The sequence below is a fragment of the Cynocephalus volans genome, chromosome 3 (assembly GCF_027409185.1).
Source record: "Cynocephalus volans isolate mCynVol1 chromosome 3, mCynVol1.pri, whole genome shotgun sequence".
NCBI classification, from domain to species: domain Eukaryota; kingdom Metazoa; phylum Chordata; class Mammalia; order Dermoptera; family Cynocephalidae; genus Cynocephalus; species Cynocephalus volans.
Window position 1 is genome coordinate 159341862 of NC_084462.1, and position 19710 is coordinate 159361571.

General features: G+C 37.0%; 1 protein-coding gene across 5 annotated transcripts in view; it reads left to right on the top strand.

The window, feature by feature from the left end:
- Positions 1 to 19710, top strand: part of NRXN3 (neurexin 3) — a 1519487-nt gene that overhangs the window by 575071 nt on the left and 924706 nt on the right. For all 5 annotated transcript variants that reach the window (XM_063091545.1, XM_063091547.1, XM_063091543.1 and 2 more), the window contains one exon: positions 546 to 572. In XM_063091545.1, the coding sequence (XP_062947615.1) occupies positions 546 to 572 (27 nt within the window). The remainder of the gene's footprint in view (positions 1 to 545; positions 573 to 19710) is intronic.

The following is a 19710-nucleotide window of genomic DNA, read 5'->3' on the forward strand; positions in this document are numbered from 1 at the left end:
TTCATGGACAGATTTTTTTTTTTAAATGATAGAATGTGTCAGACGTGATATATCTTTGGAATACTAGTGCAAAAATTGTGTTCATGTTATTTTAAAAAATAAATTCTAAGAAAAATAAATTATAGGGGAAAATACAATATATCCTGCATTTAGTGGGGGAATTTTTACCTAATTTTCCAAGTTTAACGAAATTAATATTTCAGAGTCCAGGTGTGAACTACTTTATATCAATGAATACTTTTTTTTGAAAAAAAAAAAAAAAAATGTTTGGTGTCTATTGTGGATATATATGTATATCAGTATATATCTCTATACATATGTGTATATATATGTGTGTGTGTGTATATATATATGTATCCAACTTTACTAAATAATATACTGTACATATACACCCACCTTTAAACTTGTATATACTGTATCTATATAAAATGGCCACATTTCTTGCGTGTGTCTGTCCCCGGAAGGGTGGACTGATTGTTTTGGATGTCTGCAGCTGTTACCTTGAAGGATGCAATTTCATCTTTCATTTATTTTTCCCCATCTAGACTGTATCAGGATAAACTGTAACTCCAGTAAGTTTTCCCTCAAGTTTCATTTTGTTCTTAAAAAAAAGAAAAGAAAAACTGACTTTATTTTGTTTACTGTTTTATGAGCTGTTTTTTATTTGAATTATTTTCTTTTTTTGACAATGGAGTTGGGAGGACCTGGGGTTCACAAGGTGGAGGGCTGGGGTGATGGTAAAGGGCTGACTGTGGCTCGGAGTGTGGGTTCTGAACTGGATCAGGTCCTCTCTTCTTTCCTGGCATTTGCTCTATATGCAGAAAAGGAGGAAAGGGCATGTGGATAATGAAATAACTTGAAAATGAATTGAAATGGTAATTTGTTGTCTTTGAGAAATAAGCCTTGAGTGAACAAAAAGTGTTAGAACAACCAGCATGCACTTCTCCACTACCAAAAGCTTCAAATAATAAAAGCAGAAAGTTCATGACCCAGAGGTGGCTGCCAACTCTGTCATTTCTTTCCTCGAATTTACTACTGCAGGGAGATTTTAGTGGGGTGTGCAAAAACAGCACTGCTCTTGGTGATAATGCAACATTTTAACCAAAGACTTGAGACACACTCTGGCCCTGCAGAAGGAAGAATTGCAGTCTATTATCTTCATCTTATCCCATTCAAATATCCTAGTTCTGAAAAAGGGGTCCTAATAAGATACAGGCTCCAAACTACTCACTCATTTTTTCCTCTGCCTCAAAAGGGAACATTAACTGGAGTTGACTAGGAAGGGGAACAGAAAGAGAAATAGGAGAGAGAGGCATGAGGGAAAGAAAGGGCCTCATTGATTAAAAGAAAAAAGTTTATCCTTATGCTTTGAGTACTGTAGGATATTATATTATTTAGACTAATTAATACTGACTGCTATAACAAGTAATCCCCAAGTTCCAGTGGCTCAACAAAAGAAAAGTTTATTTCTTGTTCAGGCAAAGTCCAGCGCCAACAGGGCAGCTCTCCCCATCACCTCTCTTCTAGGAAGTAATTCAGGGATCTAGTATCCTTCCATGAGGTGGTCTACCACCTTGAATTTCTTCAGTTGCAGCTGTATCCACAGAAAAGAGAGAGAGCATGGAGGGTTGTGTAGTATGTGTTATTGTCTTGCCTGGAAGTGGCATATATCACTTCTGCTCTTATGTTATTTGCCAGACATGACATCTTAAATGCAAAGAAAGCTGGGAAATATAGTCTTCTAGTGCACCCAGGAAGAGAAAATTGGGTTGTTGATCAGCTAGCATGCATAATTCTCATTATTATTATTATTATTATTATTATTATTATTATTTGGTTCTTTCCTTGCAAGGGTCTTTCCTTGCAAAGGAAACAAAAACAGAGAAAAGAAATAATCCAACTTTTACATTTCACTTAACTTGTTTATTCCATCTTATTAAGTCTTTTACAGGCGCTAGTTTAAACTTCTTTCTTGGTAGGAGATATATTATCAGGATGACAAATTAATAAAGCCCAATTCTACTTTTTTTGAGCAAATGTTCCATATAAATTAACAAAAAAATTTTTTTAATCTGTATAAACAACACTTGCTAAAGTAGAGAGCTTTATACTGGTCTTGGCATCACTTTCAGTTATTTTAAGCAATGCCCTATTTTGCTGTGTTTAAGCATTTCCAATTAGCCAGAAATTTGTCATGATATCTAGATTATTAAATGCCTAATTGAAGCATTGTTTCTCTCCAAAGAATGAAGTTTCCTTTTTTTTTGTTTTTTGAGCAGCTTTATTGAGGTATAATTTCTGTACCACAGAATTCACACATCATAAGCCTACAATTCAGTGACTTTAATTAAATTTATAGAGTTGCCCAAACATCACCACAATCACATTTTGGAACATTTCAGTCACCCCCCAAATTTCTCTTATACACATTGGCAGTTAATTCCTATTCCTACCTTTAGCCCTACATAGTTACTGCTATGCTTTGTTTCCATAAACTTGCCCTTAGTGGACATTTTACATAAATGGAATCATATAATACGTAGTCATTTGTGTCTGGCTTATTTAAACTAATTTTAATGGTGTTTCTATGGAAAGCTTTTTCCTTTCCTGTTGCATTGGTTTTCAGAGGAAATAAAATGGAAACTGATCATGAAGGTGGGAAGTCTCACGTCCATAGTTGCTCTAGCCCCTCTGGCTCCAGAGACTTATTGGAGAACAGAGAACTGGGGGAGGTATTTGATCAGGATATCAGGATTTGCTTTTGAGGCTCTATCAACACTTTCTCATGGAGTCAATTCCGTGTATTCTGTATGATCAGTCATGGAAAGTCATCATAAGACAAGTTCCAGGATTCTGTCTCCTGGGAAGACAGCAACACAGATGCCAGCAGGTTTTATAAACATGATGAAATATTTTCTGTTCAGAACCACCAAAATTAGCATTGAGAGGAAAAATACGTCTGCAAAGATACGTTCCCAAATTTGATCATGGTACAGAAAGAGTGTAACTGATTTTAATTCAATATTTAATGAGGTAAAGGGTCAAGATTAGATTTTGGAAATCATTTTGAGTTCTCATGATAAAATTCAGCATGCTAAGACAGTTAATTTTGTTGAGGGCATCAGAGGAATAATGCAGTGCCCACTCGTTGAACAGTGATTAACTAGAAAATAAAACATGGGTCCTTTAAACTAATCTAAGACCTTTAGTGCTGAAGTATGTAAACATGTATCTAGGATTAAATAGTAGAGTCACAAAGTAAATGTGGTACATTTTACTGAAGTCAGTGTTAATTGCTGATTTGGAGTAAAAGCTTAAATCGAAACCACAGTGATATATCATGCAGAAGCATGCAAATAAGCATGAATTTTAAAGAAAAATATAAGAATTCAAACACATTTCATTTTTCTTATGTATCTTCTTTATTCCATCCCTGGCATTATTGGCACTTGGGTGGAAAAATTTGAGAAGACTATGCAACTAAATCAGGAGAGAAAATGAATACAAGTGATTAGAACTTCTAAACCCCTCTTCTCGGTGACTATATGTCAGAATTTGTAGCTCAGCCCGTCACAGGATCTCAAGTTGTTTCTGTAATAGGTGTGCAGGTCTTTGCTCTTACTCAATTTTTAACTGTGAGAGTATAAGAAATAAGGTTAATTTTCCTGGGTTTGAGGTGGGGGAACTTTCCTCTCGCCCCTCAACCTCATATCCTTCTGTCATTTCAACAGAAGTCACAGGACATCATTGCTCAAGTTTTAAAACAGAGCTGCTTTTTTTCCCTGGAAGGGACAAACTGAATTAAACTCGAATCACCTTTGAATACAAGTTCATGAATGTTTCTGGTAATTCTTTTTTAGGATGCCTGACCTCTGAAAAGTCACTTAGGTAAAATACTGAATGACATTGGCTCCTTTTTTTTCCTGTTCATCTGCCACAAAATGTTGTTTGTTCTGAGAAATGGGTATTTCCAAGAAATTGTGTGACACATTTTTTAATGAAAAGAAGGGCATGAAAAAGAAATATGATCTTCCAACGCAAATAGAAAACAATTGGCCAAGATCTGGAGACCAAAGCAAAGTCTTCTAGCCTTCTCCCTTCTGGCTTTGCTGGTGGGCCCTTCTATTAGCGACCATGGATCAGTTCCATGCCAAGGGTTTCCTCCTACCAAGAAGCAGAAACAATTTTCTAATCAGCTTCTCTGCCTTTCTCCCTTTGTTAACTTCTCTTTTTTCAATACTTTGTCTTTCCCCATGATATCTACAATATATTTATCCTTTCTCATTCCTAATCTTACTTCTGCTTTCCAAATCCTCCAAGAATACCACACTTTAAATTCCCCTCTAGCATCTATTAGAGAGTGTGCAAATCAAGGTCTTTGGTTGAATCAAGGTCATGGCTGGATTTGATTCATCTGATAGGAATGTATTTAACGTTATTTAATAAAGAACATTTCAGCTTAGAACTTATTTTTAAATTGCAAAGGAACAACAGAGTTGGCAGTCATTCTGGTGGATTGAACTTCAGGGTGACCTGAAACACAGCTAAAGAAAACAGGGCTGCTTTCTGGAGAATTTCTGGAAGAAATGACCTGTTCCTAGGGTTCCAGTTCCATGAGGTCAGCAGTACCTAAGAGACATGCAGTTCTGAAAACAGGTATGAACTTCTCGTTAGCCTCCTGGGTGTTTGCTTAAATGAAAGTAGGGAAAATGGTTTGTTATTTTTACTTTGTCTGATTGTGCCTCTGCCCTGTGATTTCCTTGCCCGCACCTCACCCTATCCCTTTCAAGCCATGTGCAGTGTGAATGAATATAGTGAACTCATATTACTTAAACATGGGTATGGCATAAATAAATAGAATAAATGTTAATATTAATTAATATCAATTTTTCTTTTCTTTTTCAATCTCTCCCTCCTCTCAAAGACTAACTTCTGTGTGTTGTGGCCATTGTATTAATCTTTCTAAAAGGAGTGTACATATGGCATGGGAATTGTGAGTTTGTGTGGATGCCTGATTATTTAGGTATATGTAGAAACCCTCCTTTTCACTAATTACCTTGAACTTGAAGCCTTATTAATTTTTCTAAAACAAGGTTCATTTTTTTCTTCTTAGACATAAAGGAGAAAAGAAATACAGTGCCATGCAAAAATACACTTAAGACACTCATGTGCCACAGGGGAGCCATTTGTGTCCTTCAGAGAATACCCTGTTGATCTTGTCTGCTTCCCATGTACTCTGCTCTCTTTGAATCACCTTAGAGGTGCACAGTAATATCAGAGATCTATGGAAGTAACATCACAAAACGATAATATCTTCAAATCCTGTCTCCCAAGGCTGCTAGTGTTTGCTGGAGTATTCCTCTTCTTGCACCTGCTTGCCTCATGCCTGCTTTTTGCCTTCTCAGGCTTCTCTGCCTTTAGTTTCTAAGTAGATTCCATTTCCAGTGTTTTGGCAAGTCAACAGCCTGTAGGTGGTTCTTGCTTAATTTAGGCATAGCTTGGTGAGCTGCAGTTTATTATACTAGACATTCAGGTTTCTTCTCTTTTTCTCTGTCTTACCTCTCTGTGGTACCATAATATGTGATTTCATCTTTAGGCATGGTTTATCTGAGAATCCCAGAGCTGAACTGTTTAGCTCTTTCCTTTGACTGATAAACACTTGCCTCAAACCAACCTTCTTTACTATTAAAAGTCTTTCTGGAAGAAAATCATAGAACTGTCTTTGGTATCCATTCCAAGAGTTGAGTAATCCTTAGTATCAGCCATTTGCCAGTTATTTTATTAGAGTTTTAGTGAAGATTAAAAAAAAAATCAAAAAGCATCATACTTTGTGTAATGTTTTATCTGTCAAGTTATGAGCACCAAACCTGGGATTTTTATGCCTCTCTCTTAAGTGTTTATACTCCAACTTTTCTTGAAACCTGATTTTTTTAAAAAAATTAATAAATAATTGTATTCTTCTTTGGGATGTTTTATATTTCACGTAGCGTATAGAGCACTTCAAGTGTAGGTATACTAATACTAATAATAATAGCCATTTTTGAGTATGATAATGGAGTTCTTCCTAAATATTTAACATTAAACTCTTCTTAATAAATATTCATTCAGATTAGCTTTTATTTTTAAGTAGTTAACAAAATTGTGCATGAGGGCTGGCTGGTTAGCTCAATTGAGAGAGTGTGGTGCTGGTGACACTATGGTCACGGGTTTGGATCCCCATAGTGATGAATGGCAAAAAAAAAAAAAAAAAGAAAGAAAGAAATTGTCATGGAACGAAAGGAAAGGTTGTGACAATCCTCTCTCCTACTCCTGATCCTAGTCCCCTAACTCCCTTTCTTGGAGGCAATCAAAATTATTAGTTTTTTATGTTTTCTTTCAGAAAGAGCCTATGAGTTTACAATATATAGTTACGACCATGTCCTTCTTGTCTTTCTTTCTGTCCCCCTTCTTCTTGACCCAAATATTAACACATTCTTTCATATCTTGCCTTTTTTGACTTGAAATATCCTAGGGACTATTTTATATAAGCATACAAAGGTCTACTTAATTTTTTTAATGGCCACATGATAGCGTATTTTATTAAATCACCACCCTAGTGATATACATTTAGATTTTTCTCAACCTTTTACGAGGACAAAAAGTAAGAAAATATATATTTTTGTTTATTTGTTTTTATATGCATGCATAAGAATAGCTATTGTATAAATTCCTAAAAGTGGAATTACTGGGTCAAAAGATAAGTACATTGAAATTGTTGATAGACATTGCAAACTTGCACTTCAAAGAGGTTGTAGAAATTTACATTCCTACCAGCAATATATCAATGTTTGTTTCTCCTCACCCTTGGAAAACATGTTGTCTTCATTTTCTCAAAATACCTCTTCAAAATGTGACTGTCTCATATTCAAGTAAGAGCTTATAATCACTCATATATCTTTTTCTTCCATCCTTTCACTTATTCAATTATATGTATGGACGGACCATTGCTATTCAAAACTTTGGTGACCAGTTATACCAAAAATATTTTAATAGAAATCTTCTATAGCAGCATTTCATATTTTATCTTTTTTATCCCAGTAAACAGAGATATTGTAGAAAAATAGGACTATGTTATAATTTTGTGTGATTTCTCTCCCACATTACTGTTGATCTGTGTTGGAATCCCAGCAGAGAGAGGCACTTCAGTGCAACTGCAAAGAGCAAAGAGGACTCTGAAGTCAAAAAGCCTGAGTTCAACCCTTCTCTATGCCAGTAATGAGCTCTGTGTCTTTGATTAAGTTGCTGCAACTCATTGTATCATCAATTATAAAATGGAGATAATTATAGTACTTACCTCTTCGAGGATGAACAGAACCTGGCACCACATATATGCTAAATATATGATGTTGATGATGGTGATGATGATGATGATGACAGTTATGATGAAGAATACTATTATAGGATCTCAAATAAGAAGATGCTCTTTTGAGAACTGCACTTATTAGAGAATGTATAGCCATATATTCTTAAAACCATACTGGTCAGTAGCTTAATAGATGCCTGTAAAATGAGCATTACTATCTTCTCTGGTCAATTACCCACAGCAATAGTAAACTCTCTTCCAAGGCCATCAGAGTTACAATGATTCTGCACCAATAACATTACTAATAAGACTTTTGAAGAGATTATCTTTAGGTTATGTTGTGATTTTTGTTCCCCTTCAGTGCATTATGTTAATCAAATATTTGATATTGGCTCCAAATTGATGAAAATATTTTGACTTCATGAGTTTTTCTGTGTTTGTTTCTGGGGCCCTGATATCATTTTAATAAAAGCTTAATAGTGTTCTAAAATGAAAATATTATCTTTAAAAAGCACAGATCAGATTAGATGACACCATTATATTTGTGACTTTAATATCTTCTAATATCAATTTTGGGTAATCTAAATAGAAACTAAGACAAAACAGAGTCAGAGAAATAAGAGTTTTTGCAGCAAGAGAATAGATTTCTAGCTAAGAGTATTACTGTCTGTTCTTTCCTGTTTCTGGCTTTAAACATCACCAAGTTCATGCAGACCATGGTGAGAAAGGAGGGTTGTTTACCAAGAGAAGAGAACAGTCCTCCTCTTAGAAGATCTTGTATTTTGGTTTTTATCAGTTTTTTGTAACATAGCATGAGGAGTCAGTATGTTAAGAGATTTACACCAGGCCCTTTGCATAAGTGAAATTACACATAGTTACAGACCAGTGGCTTAGTCCTTATGAGATCTACACTTGATGACCAGAGAAATAAAAAGAGTATGACTATTTTGCAATTAGAACTACAATCTATCCATCCCCAACTTCTGGGAATGTCCGTTGTGAACAGGTTAAAAAAGACATTAACAGAAGAAGAAACTTCTCCTCCAGTACTTTTAAAGCCATTTTTTTTTCTGTTATTTCAAAATGGTCCCTAGGCTCCAGGATGCAAATATATGACCCTTTGATTTGCTTCTTTTATGTTCGGTGAGCTCTTAGTATAGAAAGCTCACTTAGGACGATATTTTAACATCTGTAATTCATATAAAATTTAGACAACATAAAGAGAGTGGGATTGAGCACCTAATTAAAGAGTAGATGGGATTTGAGCTTAAAGCACTAAATTATAAATAAGTGGCTTCCAAAAGGGAGGGTGCTTTGTCTCATCAGAGGAACATCAGAGGAAATAGCAAAGGAGAAGGAAAAAATAGACTTCAGTTAAAAGTGTGAGCCCTCAGAAGGTATACAGATATAAACAAAGTCAATAGAGTCACAGAATTATAGGAAAGGTTGTTGAATAAAAGAGTAAAATTTATCTGGTCATCTGAAAAACTTTGCCAGTCTAGAAATGTTCTATCGTGAACTATTGGGCAAGAAATATATGTAGACTCATAAAACTGCTTATCAATCACAGTTCAAACTACTGTATTTAATCATGTAAAATTAGTGTACGTAGTTTGGGTATATTGCATAAAGTTGGTGTACGTAGTTAAGAGATATCTATAAATCTGGAAGTCTCTATCTCTATTTTTCTATCTACCTATCTACTGAAAATGTTAAGTCAGTGAAGTGATGAATTGTATCCGTACCTTCAGCTTAATTTATTATTTATGCAGATACTGTTAGAAATCAACATAAGAGGTACAAGCCTGAAAATTGTACACTACAGCTTTATGTCTTTTTGTTATTCTAAAAGAAAGAAAATTAACCAAAGAGAAAACTCATCCTCTTATCCCTAATCTGAAAGAATATGTATTACTTTCTCTGTAAAATAAGAGATTTCAGGCAACTTGAAGATTTTCATGAAGTCTGATTTGGCCAGGTTTTGATTGGAAGTAAGGAAAAATTCGTAAAAGAAGATGAATGTGTGTCTGTAAATAGTGCATGTCATCTTCTTCCTTCACTTATTCTGTGAACATTTCCTGAGAGCTACAGGGTCCCACGTTCTGACTCTCAGTTTTAGGGATTTATACTGTGGATTTCTAACGAAAATGCAGAAAAAATTCTCATAGACTAGGAAGCTTCTTCTCCCACTTCACCCTCTTCCCCCTGCAACCCCCACCCCCCCACCATTTTTTGTTTCTCTTAGAAAAATTGGGCCTCACATGCCTGTATCTCTAAAAGCCAGATGAGCCTCTCAAAGATTTTGTTCAGGGCTGATTCAACATTTCGTTCAACATCATGGTTTCTTTTTTCTCATTGTAAGTGGATTCTTCATGTTGCGGCCCTGAACCCTGGTCCACGTAGCCGGGTCTTTTCCTGATTTTGTTTTTGTTTGTTTGTTTTGACTGACCCGCCACCATCTGTCCACCTGCCCGGAGACACACAAGCTTGGTCCTGCTCTCCTTTCAGCAGTTGATATTTCAGGCACAGAAATTGTGAGTCAAAATGCTGTTTATGCTTTTCCTTCCACCTTTTGAAGATATCTTTATGTACTCTGATCCGTTTTGTCTAATTGCCCTGGTCAGATTTACAGGGTGACAAATTCATTATTGTGTGAAGCACTGTTTACATTTTAAAAATTAGGGGATATTAAATAGAGTCCAGGCCTGAAGAATCCCTGAGCAGACAGAGCCAGGTAGGCCTCATAGGTGACCTAACCTTGCTTGATTTGCAAACATAAGCAAAACTTAACTTGACCTATTTCTTATAAGTTCCTGTAGTAAAGAAAAGCAGAACTTATGCTCAACCAATCAGAAGCAGCCAACAAACTTATAATAATATAACTAGGGACTTTCTAATGGGATAGACCAAATAAGGCAACTTTATAACTGGGACCAGCCAAGTATTTTCTTTGCTATACTTCTGCTCTCATCCTATAAAACCCTCCCCCTTGCTTCCCTCAGGGGAGCTTCTGAGCTGCTTCCGGTTTGAAGCTGCCCAATTCATTAAAATATTTGCTCAGATAAACTTGTTAAAAAGTTTATTGTGCTTCAGTTTATCTTTTTAACAGTTTGGCCACTTTATCAGTAAGGGGTAGGAGGGACAGGGACCATTTGACAAGCTAACAATATCAACTGAAACTCTCCATTCCTTTTTGGTAATTATAAGCTAAATATATCAATGGATGTACTTTCCTTTTATTATGCCTAATATATATAGAAATTATATATATATCGAAATTATATTTGTGTGTGTGAATATATATGTATATATAGAAATTATATATGGAGTCAGCCCTTCCTATCTGTAAATTCTACATCCTCAGATTCAACCAACCACAGATCAAAAATGTAGTTACACTTAGGATTGTTGGGTCTGTAATAAACATTTTTCTTGTCACTATTCCCTAAACAGTATAGTATAACAGCTATTTACATAGTATTTACATTGTATCAGCTATTACAAGTAATCTAGAGATGACTTAAAATATACAGGAGTGTGTGTAGGTTATATGCAAATAATATGAGACTTGAGCAATGGTGGATGTTGGTATCCATGGGGGATCCTGGAACCAATTCTCCACAGATACTGAGGGACAACTGTACATATAGAAATTATGTATATGCATATATATATACATATATATGCCTATATATATGTATATATATAGGCATATATATATACATATATATGCCTATATATATACATATATATAGGCATATATATATATATATACACACATATATATATGAGGGGTCTTCAAAAAGTTCATGGAAAGATTCATATTATCTTTTAATTCTACTTTTCCTTGAACTTTTTTGAAGTACCCTTGTATATACAGAAATTATACATTTATAGAAATTGCAGCAGATATCACCCATATCTTACTGAAGACATTATAATTTGAATTGTAGAGTTTCCAGAATAATTAACCATGAGGTGTAAGTCTGCCTATTGATTCAGGGTATCTCAGCAAACAGTTTTCATATTTAGAATCAATTTTGGGAAGAAAACTTACAGACCAGGGGATGTTACTTCTAAAAGAAGTGGAGTAATTTTCTGTTCTATTGACGAAGTGACTAGAATCGTATAGCTTTTTAATACTGAATTTATTGGAAGTTAGGGAAGTAAATCTTCAAATAATTTATACATTTCCTTTTCAAAATGAAACTGCTTCAGAGGAAATCTGGTTAAATAATATCTGTATACAAAATCATTCTGTTGTCCCCAGGCTGGTGCCAGCCCTGTGTCGGCAGAAGTGTTCTTAGTGACTACTGAAAGGGACCACGTTAGGAAATGGGAAACAAGAGAGAGTCTCAAGGGTTGCAAGCAAGAGATGTGGTGTTTAGTTATAATAATCTAGGTGTTCATCTTCCCGAATGGCTGAAGTTATACTGCAGTAGAAAAATGTTAAAATGCATATGTGTTCCAAAAGAGAGGCAGAATGTAATAGAGATTATGTCCTCTGAAGCAAAATCTTTGAATGGTTATAAGCTCTGGATCTTCCAATAGGCCTGTCGGAACACATTTTTAAATATCAACATATTGCAAATGGGGAAACTAAGGCTTGTAGAAGCCGAGTGCTTTACCTAAGGTCTCTGGGTGATAAATTGGCAGGCATGAGTCTTTGTATATTTAGTTTTCTGATTCTTAATTCGAATGAGTACCCTTTTGTCACCTAAATTAAGCTGACATTTAATGATGGTACAGGACAAAAGAAAAATGGAGAACCACTGTAAAGGTACCAAATTAGAAAGGATATTATAGTCTAAACTCTTGAACATAGGATGAACAGCAATAGGAATGGAATGAAACTTAGTTCTGAAATCTAGGCAATGACAGAGAAATAAAATTGGTGTTATCCAGGAGTGTGGGCAGAATGAAACTTAGTTCTGAAATCTAGGCAATGACAGAGAAATAAAATTGGTGTTATCCAGAAGTGTGGGCAGGATAAAACCTAAAGCAATAAGTAGAATGCTACTCTTCTGTTCCAGAAATAATGAAAAGTAAGAAAATCAAAAACACAGAAGCTGGAGGGAGGAAGGCCTGCTTTTTTCCTTTTAGTGGTTTTCCTGGAACAGCCAGAATTTGAGGGGAAGAAACTGACCAGAGTGAGGTGCCCACAGGAGAGGGGTGTGAGAGAGGCTGAGACAGAAAGCATGGCAGGAGGAGACGCCGCAGATGGCGACGAGGAATGTGTGCAGGACGGAAAGGCAAAGACGAAGGGCGCAAATAAGTATTCGCAACAGAGTAGCATGTTCTGTTGCTATAGGGAAGTTCTGTACCTTCCCATCTCACAGAGGAAAAGAGAGCCCAAAGGAACGTGGATAAAGAAAATGCAATGCAGCCATTGGGCCAGTTCTCCCTGCCTGGAGAGGGATTGCCATCTCCTTATGGGAAGACATTGATAGTTGAAATTAAACTCACGCTGTGTGAGTGTATCAATCAGTAGTTGGAATGTTTAACTTAACTGTTCAATGTACTTATTGCTATTGACAAGCAAACTCCTTTTTGATAATGGAAGCAATTTCAAAACTTGCTCAATGTTAGAAATAGAAAAGCTAAATGTTCGTGTCACCTTAATGACTAGTAAAGTGCCCAGGTACTGTCCACAACCTGGTTTATCCACACTCCCACATACCTGGTAGAAAACACAGAGGGGTGGAAACGCATGATTAACATTTCACAGGCATGAAAATTGAACTCTGAATGATGACCCTACCTTATTCCTTCCCCTCTCCACATTTTTCCTGGTCACTTTTCCTCTTTTGTTACAGCAAAAATGGATGCTACTAAGTTCATGTACAAGGACATTTACTATAAAATGTTGACAACTTTGCTATTGTTATATAAAGTGCATTGACTTCACAGACGGCTATTAATTACAGTAAATTATAAGTTTACTATATTGTTAAGTGCTAAATAATAGCAAACGTTGGTTGAGTGTTTTCTGCATGCCAGGCCAGGCTCTGGGAAGAAGTTCACTTGCATTGTCTTGTTTAATCTTCATCACAATCTTATAAAGTGGTGTCATAATCCTCACTTTAGAAATGAGACTTAATCATGTGAATTGCTTTGCTTAGCCTAAGATTCAGTCTGTTTTGTCTCAAAGCCCTTACTTCTCACCACTGTACATGTTGCCTCTTCTGCTTGGATGCTGGAAGGGTTGAAGCTCAAATGAACACAGTCCACCACTGCAGGACAAGTGCTGATGGACCCCATGAAAGAGGCCACTTCTACTCACTACTAAATCCTACTTCTTTAGGTAGTCTTTCTGCAACCTTGACCTTTCCAGAGTCAGGTCTCCTTGGCTCAGCTCTGTAGCTAGATTAGTGTCCCATTCTTATTCATAACTAGTCTCTAAGGCACTGTTTATTTCTGTGACTGAAAGGTACCTGGCGTTTAGGGATGCATAGGGGATAAAATAGGAATTATCATACAGTCATAGAGAGAACTAAGAAGAGGGCAGTGTTAAAATGCCATAGTTTAATATATTTTTATCATTACTGAGTCACTTTTTATATGCCCAATGCTTTGTTGGTCTTCTCTTGGTAATACTGGTACCCTCTGTCTCCTGTCTCTTTCTATTACATTCTAGTGCTCCATTCTTAGCCAAGAGGCTGTGGTTGCCCCAGTTCCCCAAACTCTCTTACACCTCTGTTCCTATGTCCATGCTTGACTTTTTGCACCATATACCATTTCTGTCTGCATCTGCCTAGCCAACTGCAGCTCAACCTTCATGACAGCTCAGGGGTTACCACTTCAATGAAGCCTTCCCTTCTACTGCAGTCAGGTCTAGGTTTGACCAGCTCTCAGGTATCACAGCACTTCACACATCTTTCACAACTCTCATCACATTTGTATAGCTTTATTTGCTTACACGTGACTCTCCAGAACCAATCTCTGGACTCCTCATAGTTGGGGAAAATGTCCAATTCATCATTTTAACTTCACTGTCTAGCATAGTGCCAGACATATAGTAGACATGATGCACATTTATTGAATTAAGTAATATGTTTAATAACCTGAAACTCTGGACTGCAGGAGAATTCTATGTGGATACATGCATATTTCTTAGAGGGAAACTATTCCATATTTACAAAGAGGAAAATCTTAGCAGGTCAGATGATAATACCACAGATAACCGTGATAAATGCATTCTTCCAACCCCTAAAGAGAAAAATGATTTTAGAAATTCTTACTATTATGTTAGAGGCTAAATTGAAATATGAGGAAATGTTATTTTAATGTAATCTGATCCATCTTTCATCTAAATGGTGGTTGTTCAAACAGACATTTAAGGCACAAAGCACTGTTGTGCAGTATTATTCTGTACATGTCAAATTGGTAGGTTTTATGTTTCACTGATCTGGATAGAAATCTGTACCCATTCTTGTATTATTTTTATAGGTCTTTGTTAAGTTTCAAACTGATCCTTAAAGAGAATTAAAAATGACAACTCATAGCAGAAAAATAAAATGAAAACAAACAACAACATGGTGGCAGTGTTGCATGATGGAAAGAAGAGATCCTTCAGGTCCAGTTAAACTTGCCCTGCTACTGATTAGCTTCTGGTACTCAGGTGATTTCCTGAGCCATCATTTTTAGTAGTAATAGCTATTATATCATATGATGAAGAAGACAAATATCTGAGCAGAAGCATAGCTCCCAATCACATGACTTCCATCCCAGCATTTAAACAAGCACCAAAAACCATGGAAACTCTTACAGCCCTTGTGTCTCATGGCTTGAATTGCTCATTGATTATTTGAACTTGTAACAATAAAAAAAATCAGTTTTCCAGGCCTCCTGGGCACTTGTCTGACCTTTCTCATTTGTCAAAGGGAATTACTTCTTTTGTAAAATGCTTTGTAGGAGATAGGACAGGAATCAGTGTTTGAAAAAGCTGAGTGTTCCTGATATAATTTCCAGGGTTTTAATGGGGGCGTTTTGTGGCAGCTAGTTTAGAATCTTATGTGAAATGAATTCAGGGCTTTGTGTCTCACTCCAAGTAAGGTCACCTTATCAAGAGTGAAGATCCTCCTCTACTAAAGTCACAGGGACCAACTGTTCAGTTCAGTACCAGAGGGGTTAAACCGTCACTGATAAAGTTGAGTGTTACCAGTGACATGCATGTATGTGTTTGCCCATGTTAAAATATACATATGCAGATGAAACAAAAACAACATAAATCATATTATATTGGCCAACATTTAATGAGTACTTACTTTGTGCCAGGTAATACTTTCACTTGCTGCATATATTATATCCTTTATTTTTATTTTTTTATTTTTTTATACATTTTTTTTAAAAAGATGACTGGTAAGGGGACCTTAACCCTTCACTTGGTGTTGTCAGCACCACACTCTCCCAACTGAGCCAACCGGCCATCCCTATATAGGGATCCGAACCCATGGCCTTGGTGTTTTCAGCACCACGCTCTCCCAAGTGAGCCAACTGGCCATCCCTATATAGGGATCCGAACCCGTGGCCTTGGTGTTTTCAGCACCATGCTCTCCCAAGTGAGCCAACTGGCCATCCCTATATAGGGATCTGAACCTGTGGCCTTGGTGTTTTCAGCATTACACTCTCCTAAGTGAGCCGTGGGCTGGCCCTCTTATATCCTTTAATCCTCACAAAGATTATATGCAGTAGGAAGGACCATCTACAGATTTTGTGGGACCTAGTGCAAAATGAAAATGTGAGCCCCTTGTTCAAAAGCAGGGTAAAAGCTTTTTCCTTTCTTTCACAGTCATTCTTAACCTGTCAAACACAGGTATGCTCAGGGGGAGAGTGTAGACCCTCATGCGCACCCAAGAAACCATCCCATGACTCTACCTATAGGTGGAAGGGAGCCGTGGTTGCTGGCTGGAGGCAAAAAAGTGTTGACCAAGCACCTATCCGGGGAGCCAAGACCACTTGGGAGCCAAGGCTACAAGTCCCAGGTTCAGCTCCATTGTCCCAGTGAACTTCACTTATAAAACACAAATTCAAAGATCAAAATCTTAACAGTTTCAAGACTGTAACTGCAAAGCATTGAACTCCAAACCCACAGGGTTCTGGGTGTCAGCATTGGTTGCATGCCTAGGATGCTGGCCTTGGAAGTATGTAATATTATAATATGAATTTCACAAATGAAGAAACTACAACTACCAGAAACAAGGGTGTTTGTTTTTTGTTTTTGGTGACATATTTGTCTATCATATAATCACTAAAACCTACTGTCCCTATTATATACAAGCTGGATTATTCTAAATTTTAGAAGACTTTTAATACTGCATTTTGTAAGTGTCTAATTGCTCCTGTATGTCTTCTCTCATGGCCAAAGATAAATTTTAAATCCTGTGAACAATTCTCTCCATAAGATTTGCACAATGGCGTTTTTAAAACCACCTGTCACATTTTCCTGGCCGATAGAAACATGCTTTATTTCAGAATATCAATGCTGAAGGCACTGAAGCCTATGACTAGTGTAATTTTGCTAGTAAAAATTAGTTCTCCCTGAGTGGATGTGATCTTCAACAGTCACCTGTGCCCATGTCATCATGTCCTCACTTCTCCTTCCTGGGGATTTTTTTCCTTTGGTGCACAGCTGTGAATGGAAAGTCGAACTCCTTGGCCATGTTTACTGAACCTCAGCCTCCAAGGGTCTAAATCAGCATTTTATTTCTCTAGTGGATCATCAGCAACTAGAAAACATAGTCTGGACATTATCACACTAATGCACCATCACTGCACAAATCCTTTGGGCTGAGAAAGAGAAAAAAGGAACATTTCAGGAATAATTGCCCATTCACCATCTTTAGAAAAATGCTACCTTAAGGCTTGGTTTCCAAGTTGTTATTCTGTACTCACCTTAATCTAATCTAAAAAGATAAATCAAATGAATCCTCTTCAAAGGGAATGGATGATGAAAATCTATTACATCCAATCAGCATATTTTAAAGAGAAACCTCTGTCCTTTGCAACAAATTCCCTAGAATGTTTGGAATAGAATAAGAGCACATGGTTTCAAGTTACTAAGCAAAAGTGAAATGCTTTCTGTGGCCATCATGACTACGGGGTGGCAGGCCTGCCATTCTTCAGTGTTTTGCTGGAAAGAATAAAGTACGTAGGTTTCCACTGAGCTGCTGTACTGGTTTGCCTTGTCCCTGCCTTTCTTCTGATTTGGAGTGCAGCAATGGGAGCTGACATGCTGAGCTGTTCGGCTGTCTCAGCCTGATGGCCAGCTCTTACTCAAAATAATGTCAGAGGAAAATGACAACGTTCCTCAGGGAACTGAGCTAGACCACATGTCATATTTTTGTCCATGGAAGAGTATTTCCTTGTTGTTACAGTATACTTTGTTCTATGTAACAACATATTTAGTTGTGTCTGGTGTTATTGTCACCAACTTTAAAGACACACATTCTTCTATGGTGTGGAAACATCCTTCCGTTCAGACTGATTGGTACCAAACAATTGGTACACTTGGACCCTGTGCGTCCAGAGTGTCAGTTCATGTCCCGATTACCTACAGACAGCAAGTGTTTATTGATGAGGATTTTATCACGATGGCATGTTGGTTTAACTTTCCCTTCTAAATCACCACTTTGCAGTTCGATTATTATTGATCCAAGTGCTACCAGTGAGTCATTCTATTGATAGCAAGTTAACGAGTTTGGAAAGCAGGCTAACTTTCAAACTCACACCCTCTTTTGGAGAAAATGTTACTTCAACTGTAAATAATTAAGCTCTTACTTAAATATTTATCTCACATGAGAGTCATTGGCATTGAATAAACTTCATCTCTGGATATTTCCATTAGGAATGGGAGACTTGGTTTTCCACTATAAAGAGTCTATATAGGGATTGGCTAACTTTTTCTATAAATGGCCAGATAGTAAATGTTTTAGGCTTGAGAACAATGTGGCCTCTGTTAGAAGTTCTCAATTATGCTGCTGTAGCACAAAAACAGCCATGGACAATATGCAGACTAACAGAAAAGGTTGATTTCCAACAAAACTTTATTTACTAAAATAGGCGGTCGGCCAGATTTGGTCCAAGGACCATAAGAGAGTTGGATTTGTAGAAATTACATTTGGGAAGTCTACTAAATTACCTAGGATTCCAAACTCTAAGGCATATGGAAGATTAGAGAACTCTTCATTTAAAGTGACTTTTATTTTAGGTGCTTGTAAAGCGGTGGTGAACAAAAGCAACAGTGTTTCTGTCTTTATGAGGTCTGCATTCTATTTGAGATACCTGTGAATATATGAGCACATAAGTGAGTTCAGATATTGCCAAATGCCATGAATAAAATTAAACAGGGCAAAGTAAATGCCTGAAGGTGGGAAGAAGTCCAACTTTAGATGGGACTGTCCTGGAAGCCTTCCTGAGAAAAAGATAGTTGAACTTTGGACATTTGATACTTGGGAAGGTTTAGTGGAAGAGTCTTCTGTGCAGAAGCATTCACAAAAGTTAAGGGCTTATGGAAGAAATACACTTGGTTTGTGGGAGGAGTAGAAAAACACGAGTGTGGCTGAAAAGGGAAAGGGAGTGTCTATCTCTATCCTCAACTGTCCCCATTAGATGAATATATAATCAGAAGTTTGAGGGAGGTAAGGAGCTCTTTTTGTGATTCACTGTCATCCTTTGTTTTGTTCTTGGTTATTCACTTAGGGAGGCAAATCCGGAGGTATCTGCAATGATTGATGTCAACATATGATTTTCACAAATTCTAATCTACTACCATTAAAACTGGAAGCAAGCCAGTGCTTCAGCTGGGGGACAGTTAAATCACTGTTTGAGCCATATTTAAAGAAATGATGAGACCCGGATATCAGAGATAAGACCTGTGGGGTTAAGAAAGCTATGCACCAGGACCGGCCCTGTGGCTCACTTGGGAGAGTGCGGTGCTGGCGGTGCTGGTAGTGCCGTGGCCGTGGGTTTGGATCCTATATGGGGATGGCCGGTTGGCTCACAGGCTGTGTGTGTGGTGCAGACAACACCAAGCCAGGTGTTACGATCGGTTAAAAAAAAAAGAAAGCTATGCACTAGATCCATAGGTCTAATCATTTAAGCAGTAGAGAGAGTTTCATAATATTCAAGGTTCTCAGATTATTAAATTGGACAGAATACCTCAACTATTAGTTTCACTATGGATGCCCAAAACTCATCAGTTGATTGAATACTGTAGACTGAAAAAAAAACAAAAAAAACCAAAACTTATCTTACTCCGAAAGAATCAACTCAGTTTGTTTTACAGGAAATACTGCATCTGGCCTTGTATTATATGGTAATTTTCTGAGGCTTTGGAAATAAAATTATTTTAAATCCTTTGTTGTTTG